We start from the raw sequence: 10,000 nt of genomic DNA, 5'->3' as shown, positions 1-10,000 counted from the left end.
GGTTTTCCATTGACGAATAAAATTGTGTGGCATTAGACAGAGCAAAATCGTCTGGTGTCAGTGTCACTTACAGGAGTGAAACAGTTAATGGGGACATAGCTGTTGTGAACCCTTTCACTCCCGAGGTGTTCCTCATTGACGAGTAAAATAAATCATCTGGCGTCAGACAGAGTAAAATCTATTAGTATCAGTGTCACTTACAGGAGTGAAAGGTTTAAACATTCAAAAATTTTGTTTTAATCGCTCAAAACCCCATCAGGAATCTACCAAATGATCAGTTGCAATCACTTGACCTTGTTGTTGGCCAGTCCCAAGAGAGAGCTCCTGGGAGGTCCGGTCCCTCATCGTTACTGAACGACAGGTAACAGAAACGGCCTATGGCGAACAATTAAAATGGTCATAACAAGTTATTTGCTCCGAGTTCTAGAATTTCGTTGGCAGAACATAAATTTGCACAATTTAAAAAACTGTGGGGGGTTCTTTTCATCAAAACAATCCATGGATATTCAGTTAACTGAAGCATGATACAGTCCTGCCCCAAGAGTAATTAACCTTTTCATGCCTAAACCGGCCTAAACCAGCCATGCTTAGTATTTTACTCTATCTAATACCAGATGATTTTACTCGTCAATGGGGAAACCCTAGGAGTCAATGGGTTAACTTGTATTGTTCTTAATAATTATGTAAACCCATCCCTCTCCCCCCCCCCCCCCCAAAAAAACATTGCATTATGGAAATGGGAAAATAGTCAATTGTTTAAAAAATTACCATGAAGAACCAGACAAGCATTTATTGTTTTTGTTCTGTACAATCGACTGCCACCAAGACAGACAAAAATTGAAAAATAAAAATCAAGGGATGTCCAATAATGGACGTAAGTACTCAACAAGATTTAGTGAACAAAACCTTAATGGCCTCCAAAAGGCCTTCAAAGGCAAGTTAGCTCACCACAAGAAACGATTGACCATGCAAGTACAGGGAATTACGATATAATTAAACTTACACTGGACATGTACATTAACCATTCCAAGTTTAATACTACATGTACCAATGTACAAGGAAGTTAACTTTTCAAGTTAGACCTCTACATGTACCTACAGTGGTACATGTACTAGGTGCGGGCAATCCCTTAAATTTAATTTTCTTTAAAGACAGTGCATCCAAATAAGAAGAAATGTTTCCCCAGAGTATGGCTATCCCGCAGGAAAGTATATCCTAGTTTGGGTTTATTGAAATGTGAAATGAAAGTAGGGGGTAGACCCATGCATTCTCCAGAGAGAAGCAGGTTTGGTTTTTGAAAATGTGGACACCTAGAATTTTCCTGCTTAAACAGAGAAACCTATGCTTTTTCACAAGGAAAGGTTACATTTATACAAACGTTGGCCGTGTAGCACTTATATTTTATACAGAATTAACTGAAGAGAGTGTAGTGTAACGTGAAGTGCTAGATGTTTTTTCACAGTTTCACTAGGTACAAACATTTTACATGGCACTTACAGCAATACTACACACTAAAACGTCTACTGTCTAATGAGTTATTCATTATCCAACTGCTTCAAATTTATATTTTATACGTATTTCTTGTAATAATAAGGCGGCAGAAGTGAAGTAAAATAATAAAGAAGTGGTATGCAACAGGTCTTCCATAATGCATGCGTTTGATTGGTTTTTTAACAGTACAAAATAACCATACAGTATCACGTCAGGATATTTGTACCCTATTAGATCATGATTTGAACACTACTTAGTGCAGCAGGATAATAATGCATAATTATTATTGATCAGTTTTCATGTAATTCGTCATCTTTTCACTAATTCCAAAGGATCTTTGCTTACCATTGACATTAACTGACACATTTAAACTCATAGCTGTCCCAACAGAGTTGTTCACCACACACTTATAGAAAAATACTCCTTCAACTGTCCAACTTGTTTTGTTCCAGACTCCAGTACTGCTGATTACATCTATCATGGTGTTATTCTCATAAAGCTGATAATTTAGGTTCATGGGGTTCGCAGTTTCAGCTGAGCAAATGAAAGAGATTGTTTTTCCATTGCAGACTTCTTCTTCACTAACACGTAACTGGATTCCCTCTGGTGGGTCTATGATGAAAACCAAAAATGTTAGTAACAGTTCTCTGACTACACAACTTAAAATATCATTTATAATTAAGCAGGGCATCTGACAGGATGCGGCAATGCTGATGTGCATAATAGTCATATGAGTTCAAGCTCTTGACTGTTAATGACTCTACTTTATAGACTTTCACCTTCATAAACCAAACACATAAGTTCATGTTCACATCTGAGATGAACTAGGGTTGGTATCTGCTCTTTGGAATTCCTAAATATTGCTTTTTTAGTTTCCATACATTCTCTGTAATTTTGTGTCTTCGCAATTACGGGAAATGTATGGCAGAAACTCCTTTTAATAAAATAATTTCTGCAATAGCCATTCTCTCCAAATTTATTCTACCGCACCTTTGAGAGCTTATCTTCTGTTCTGGATAATAAAAAAACGCAAAATTGCATATTATGAATAGTTTTCATTGTTTTGCCCTGATTACCCATGACACACTCAACAGCGTGAACTCGTCTATTCCCTAAAATCCTCTGCATAAAAGTCACTGCTTACGAGCCGAGTGGCCCATCAGGCCGGCGCTTATCTCCGGTTTCCTTAGCATGAAGCAACTAGGAGTATTTATACTCCCCCCTGGATGGGAAGCTAGTCCATCACAGGGTTACCCCCAGCATTTCGCCGGTACCCATTTATACACCTGGATGGAGAGAGGCACCGTGAGAGTAAAGTGTCTTGCCCAAGAACACAACACAATGTCCACGGCCAGGACCCGAACCCGGACCACTCGATCCGGAGTCGAGCACTCGAACCATGAGGCCACCGTGCCTCCCACAAAATCCTCTGCATAATTGCTGTATTTTCTGCACAAAAACAAAGAAATGTCTGATATTAGTGATAAAGCAGCTGCTTTAATACCATCCTTACAAACATAACATCCAAAGAGATTGAGTATTTTGAAACACCTATTTTCCTGAACATTAAAGAAAACACAGCATTTCTGGGCAAAGCGTTCATGTTAGGCCCATAAGACATCCCATACATTACAACTTTAAACATGACATATACCACACCAAGTGTCCTTTTAGACTGGGTTAGCCCTAAGTTAACCTAACTTAGCAACGTTACCGGTAACCCTCATATACAGAGTATTTTACTCTGTCTAACGCCAGACGATTTTACTCGTCAATGGGGAACCCCTGGGAGTCAATGGGATAATTAATCACTCACTGAAAAACTATGTCCCCCTTAACCCTGTGATGTCCAAGCCGGCCGAAATCGGCCAGACTAAGTATTTTACTCTGTCTAACGCCAGACGATTTTACTCATCAATAGGGAACCCCTGGGAGTCAATGGGTTTACCTAACCTTCTTCTACCGTGTAAATCCTCATCTACTTTAAGTTAACCATGTTAACCCCTATCTACCCTAAATGAATCACGTTAACCCTCATCTACCCCAACTGAACCTTGTTCTACCATGTTAACCCTCATCTACCATTAAGACGATGATACACGGTTCAACATCTTGCAAAATTTGTTGCTCAACAAATGTTGAACAATGTTGCACAAAGGTGTTGAATGAAATAGAGCTGGTCTCTATTTTTTCGTTCCACATCGTTTAACAACATTCAACGTGTTTAATGGCATATTTCAACATTCAACATGACACGGCACACTGTTCAACATTTGTTGAACAAGAGCGGCAACATTTGTTGATCAACAAATGTTGAACCGTGTATCATTGGCTTAAGTTAACCAAGTTCTACCATGTTAATCCTCATTAACCCTAAGTTAACCATGTTTACCCCTATTTACCCTGAGTTAAACAAGTTAACCCTCAACTACCCCAAGTGAACCTCGTTCTACCACACAAACCCTCATCTACCCTAAGTTAACCTCGTTCTACATCGGTAACCCTCATCTACACGAAGTGAACCTCGTTCTACCAAGTTAACCCTCATATACCCAGGGTTCTTGCTACGTTTTTGCACAGCAGGTAAAAACCAAAAAAAACAGGTAACTTTGTTACCTGCCCCTGCACGGGCTAACGAGCTCAAGTCTTAACTTGATGTTTGTATCGAACACTGTCGCGTGCCAGCGGCTGCTTAATTAAATTTAATACTCAGCAAAAGGAAAGTAGGTTATGCTATTTCATTGATTTTCACACACCACCGCTTTTCTGACGCTTTGGTTGAAAACTAAACTCCGAAAGACCTTTCTGTCGTTTTCCACACGTGGATGGCATCTTGTAAACCTTTAATAATGGTTATGGGGGGGGTTTCCCCTGGCCGCGGAAAGGAATGGAAAGGAAACATGGCGGACATCGTTTCGAGGGATGAGTTGGCAAAACGAAGCTGGATTGCTTTAACAAATGGTATATTTTCGAAGCAATAACATGTACCAGATATCTTCACAGGATTAGTTGGAGGTGGAAAGCAATATTTTCCCATAAACGCAATGTAATTTCACCTTTGAACGGACGAACAATCGTTGGATAATTTCCGTAAATATTTCAGTGAAACAGCCGGTAACATTTACTTGAACTGAGCCGGTAAAAACTGGTTACCGGCTCTTAACAAGAACCCTGTATACCCTGAGTTAACCTCGTTCTCCCACGTTAACCCTCATCTACCCTAAGTTAACCTCGTTCTACCATGTTAACCCTCATGTACCGTGAGTTAACCTCGTTCTACCACGTTGACCCTCATTTACCTTAAGTTAACCTTGTTCTACCACATTAACCCTCATGTAACGTGAGTTAACCTCGTTCTACCACGTTAACCCTCGTGTACCCTGAGTTAACCACGTTAGCTCTTATCTACATGTACCCTAAATTAACCTCGTTCTACTATTAAAGATTGCGTTCACACTTAAGGGAATCAAGTTCAATTTGAACAGCTTTAGAAGAAACAAGTTTTTCCCAAACTTGTTCTCAAAAAAATTGTTCCCACTGGAAGTCTTGTCAATATTTGAGCCGGCAATTTACTTGGTATGCACTATATACCTGAATAAATAGGTACCCCATGTAAAGGTAATAATAAATTAAAGATGGCAGACCTGTTGGTCGGACCTTTGTTTATGTTGTGGGTTACTTCATAACCGAAGAGCTGCTTTTCGTTTGTCAAGGAAAAATTATCTACCGAATCAACGCTACCGTATCTTTCGGATTCGGCAAACACAACGATTTTTGGCACTCGTTGGCGACCAAAGAAATGCCACTGGCCACCATCTTGAAGTTGTTTACAAAAACCACGATCAAAACTACTTCGCGAAGTGGTTTCAATGTAGGTTATTGTAAGTATGTTTTGATCTAGTTTCGTGGGTTCAGTCATCAGCTATGGACGCTTGTTTTAGTCAAACATGTTTCAAACGTGATCAATTTAAACATGATTCGGCCTAGTGTGTACGCAGTCTATTAGAGACGCGGTGGCGCGGTGGCCTCATGGTTAGTGTACTCGACTCCGGATCGAGTGCTCCGGGTTCGGGGCCTGGCCAGTGTTCTTGGGCAAGACACTTTACTCTCATGGAGCCTCTCTCCACCCAGGTGTATAAATTGGTAACCCTGCGATGGACTAGCATCCCATTCAGAGGGGAGTATAAATACTCCTAGTCGCCTTATGCTACGGAAACCAGAGAATTTAAGCGCCGGCCTGGTGGGCCTTCTGGCTCATAAGCAGTGACTTTACCTTTTTTACTTTACCACATTAACCCTCATCTACCCTAAGTTAACCTCATTCTACCACGTTAACCCCTTATCTACCCTAAGTTACCCTCGTTCTACCACGTTAACCCCTTATCTACCCTACGTTACCCTCGTTCTACCACATACATTGTAAATCCCCATCCACACTAAGTTGGTTCCTTTATGCCTTGTTGACCTTCATCTACCCTAAATTAACCTTGTTCTACCCCATAAACCCTCATCTACCCTAAGTTAACCACGTTTACCCCTATCTACCCTAAGTTCATCATGTTAATCCTAATGTACATGTACCCTGAGTTAACCTCGTTCTACAACGTTAACCCTCATCTACCTTAAATTGGACACTTTAGACTTTGTTGACCATCTTCTACCCTAAGTTAACCATGTTAACCCTCATCTACCCTGAGTTACCCACGTTAACCATAACTTGACCTTTATCTACCGCAAATTAACCTCGTTCCACCACGTTAACCCTCATCTACCCAAAGTTAACCTCGTTCTACTACATTAACCCTCATCTACTCTAAGTAGGAAAGGAAAGACGTTGTTTAAGCGTGAATTTCCAGGATTTCCTTACATTACTGCTCATGTAACGTTAACTTTATAACTGAGATAATCTGCATCTTAACTACATTCCTTGATGTTTTAATAACTTTGGTTACGATGGCAGATGAAATGCCGAATACATGTCTGCTACAAAACCTACGTAACGTAATATAACGTACATCAACCCTCCTGTGGCTCATTTCGAAACGTTTTTTCCTTCTATTTATACTGGACAGAGAGTATGTGTAAGGTATTGTTACTTCTACACGGTCAGGTCTAATAAGAAAGCAAACAATAACACAAAAGGACAGAAATATGGCGAGTTTCATAACCAGCATCCTTTACAAATTCTATTATAATACATAGGTTCAATTAATCTTGCATGGATAAGTTGTTCCCGTTAAATCAACTTACTATTTTCTGCACAGATTGACTTTATCATGATCTTTTTAGATATTATATTCATTATTGATTATTTAAATTGCGTGCGTTCACCTCTGTTACAACCTAAATAATTTCCCATTCCCAACTAAAAATTTGACACTTAATAAAAGAAGCTTCAGCATTGCAAGTTTGAAGCAAACTTTGAAGTTGGCGAGGTACTTGATTTTCCGCAAAATGGTAGAGTAAATAAATCAATAAAATTTATAAGCAGCCATTATAAATACGACAATTTAAAATAATTTTTAATAAAAAAGCATTTGAAAATGTTTAAACTTTTGCGTAAGCAATGCTTGTTTATTGCTGCACTGTATTTGTAATGGAATACCAGATGTATACAAAACATGGACCCCAGGTCTATGAACCATCCTTATCTATGAACGTCAAATAACCACCGTGAAAGATTTGGAAAGCTGACGTTTTGAGCGTTACCCCTTCGTCGGAGCGAATTAATGCCATTAATCTATTCACAAATTTACGCCATCCTCTTTCTACCAATAGCAAAGCTCCTCCACACAAAATAATATAAACCTACAACAACCATTCGCTCCGACGAAGGGTTAACGCTCAAAATGTCAGCTTTCCAAATCTTTCACGGTGGTTATTCGACCACACGGGTGATCCATGTACATGTACCGGTGGACCATGTCTCATAAACGTCCTTGGACAACTTAGCGTTCCCGCAAGCAGATAAGTCAAGTTTGGCGTCCTATTCGTTATACATGTAGTTAATTATTGTTATTTTATTTTTTTTCATTAAACAACGGCTTATGTTACACTTACATACAGCAGTACTTGCAAATACCTTACTTACAATTTCAATACCTTTAATTAGCACAAAAGACCCTTGGAGTTCCGTAATTTTTAAGGCCATCATCCATGAAAAGTTTCCGTTTTTAATTGTTATTAGGTTTCAATTATTTCTTTATCCACTTTGATCGTAGGGATTTATTTAAGGAAATTGAAATAGATTATTTTTAAGCGCCGTTGTCAGAACAATCATTTATCATAACTTTTCGTTTTGTTTTTGCACGAGAAAAATCATGTGATTACTTATTAATGATTTATGAAAAAATTTGAGATGGTTGTAAAACAGAAGAAACACAACACTACCACAGAGTTTCATGTAACACAGACAATGTAACTGTTACAGCAATATCGATTGCTTATCTAGATGCACTCTTCAATGTCAGTTACAATATTTAAGTTAGCATGGTAAAAGAGCCACATAAAAAAGCCCTTTATTTTGTCTTTAATTAAATGCTTAATTAGATCTCGAAAACAAACTCGGCGAACCCCATTTCTCATTTCTGGAAAGTGATCAGCAAGTTAAGATAAAAACTCTGTGCAAAGTTCGTTTTTTATATAATATACGCATTTACATGTACAGACAAAAATTAAGAAAAAGAGTGTTTTAGATGGCTATTTTGTTGCCACGGTAACCTATTTAGGAACAATGATGAGTGCACCTTGTTAAGGGATTATAGGCGTTTCACATGGTTCATGTACAATAACTTTGCCAGTATGTGAAGCAGTGGTGTAGATTCAATCCTTCTAAAATTAATTAAATAGTAGTCACTTTGTTTAGTATTGGAACTGGTTTGAGCCTCCTACAATAATCTTCTCTCATGTCATTCTATTGTCTGCAGTAAGCACATTTACATGTATGTAATATTTCCTAACTTAATTTGTCTGTTAAAATTGAGTGACTTCACTATAAAAGACTATCACAGTGATAAAACAGATGAAAAGTCCTTTTAAGAATAATTATTACTTTAAACTGTAAATATTTCAAATAATTTACAATGGGTGGGGTTTCAATGTTCTTTGACATTATTATCAAATCAAGTGATAAAGCAATTATAAGAATGTATAAATACAAGTAGACTTTTACAATCTCATGACTGTGGAAATTCCACGCCGAGATTTTTTTAGGCTTCTTTTTCAACTCCTTAAGTTGCTCAAAATTACTAAACATGATGATATTTCCAACTCTCGCATCATTCTGTCTACACCTTGTACATCTACTGTACATCTACATCTACATTTAGATATGTCGGTAAAAGTTGTTAGACATCACACCAACGTTTAAAGATGTAACAAAAATTCTAATAATAATACCAATGAAAATTATATCTACTAAAACGTGAAATGAAAGAATAAATAAATAAATAAATAAATAAGTAAAGGAATAAATAAATGTAAAAATAACTTAAATACTATTAAAAATCACTCAGTAAAATACTTAGAAATGTTAGTCTTAAATGTCTCTAGAGAATTACTTTCAACAATGCCTTTTCAGTTTTGGTGGTTTGTTCCACATCCTTATGGGTTATGTGGAAAATTTCCCTCCCCTTATTTCATATCGCGAAAGACATACGCGTTAGGGCAAAGCTCTGAGGTCTTTGAACTTCTTACCTTGACCAACAGGAGTCGTGTTTGGGCTGTGTACAGCTAACAACAATTATATATTCAATAATGCACATGCGTTCTGTACCATTGTGCTTAAAGGAATTAATAATATACATCCTTTGTGCAATTTGTGTTTAAAAAATTCATAGTTCTACTCAGCAGTTCCATTCTATTCTGCAGTTCAAATGTACAATGTATGAAACTTCATATAAAAATTACTCCAAACAGAATTTTGTCCACCTCATACAGGATAAACTTAAACTCACAATTGATCAGCTCCCAACACTTGCAAGGTTGATAGTTCAGTTGGTAGGGTACATGGGTTTGAATCTCGTTCAAGCCTGGATTTTTTCTGGCTAATCCTTTGCAAATATGTACAGGTATAAAGTTGTGCAACCAACTACTATGATCTCTCTACCTTTCACATCATTTTATTCCACAGTTCAAATACTGAAACTTCATACAATGGACTGAAATATTGGTCTAAAAAAGGGCCGTCAGGTTGATTCTCTCAACATACAATCTGTTGGCATTAGTGTTACCAACAAGCTTCACAAACTTGAATAGCCCTCCCTCAAAAACGAACAAGAGTGGCTCCTTTGTGGCCCTCTTTTATACAGTCCTCCACAAAAAGCCCTGTGGCAGAAAATCCAAGGAACAATATCAAACAACCAACTGGGTGCTCCCATCACACAAACACAACCCAACTATTTAAAATCAGGACTCTGCCCAATACTTACTCCCTGGCCTTGTATGTAAATCATTTCAAAAGCATGAGGGGGGTTGAAATTTCTTTTACATGGATTCCATAGTATGCATG

General features: G+C 37.9%; 1 protein-coding gene across 2 annotated transcripts in view; it reads right to left on the bottom strand.

Moving 5' to 3' along the window:
* LOC137983187 (hemicentin-1-like) overlaps positions 1-10,000 on the bottom strand; it is a 93,471-nt gene that overhangs the window by 69,958 nt on the left and 13,513 nt on the right. For both annotated transcript variants that reach the window (XM_068830368.1, XM_068830367.1), the window contains exon 4: positions 1,837-2,103. In XM_068830368.1, coding sequence (XP_068686469.1) covers positions 1,837-2,103 — 267 coding nt within the window. The remainder of the gene's footprint in view (positions 1-1,836; positions 2,104-10,000) is intronic.

The sequence above is a fragment of the Montipora foliosa genome, chromosome 13 (genome assembly GCF_036669935.1).
Source record: "Montipora foliosa isolate CH-2021 chromosome 13, ASM3666993v2, whole genome shotgun sequence".
NCBI lineage: Eukaryota > Metazoa > Cnidaria > Anthozoa > Scleractinia > Acroporidae > Montipora > Montipora foliosa.
Note: the sequence above shows the minus strand (reverse complement) of the source record. Positions and strands in the feature narration are given on the sequence as shown.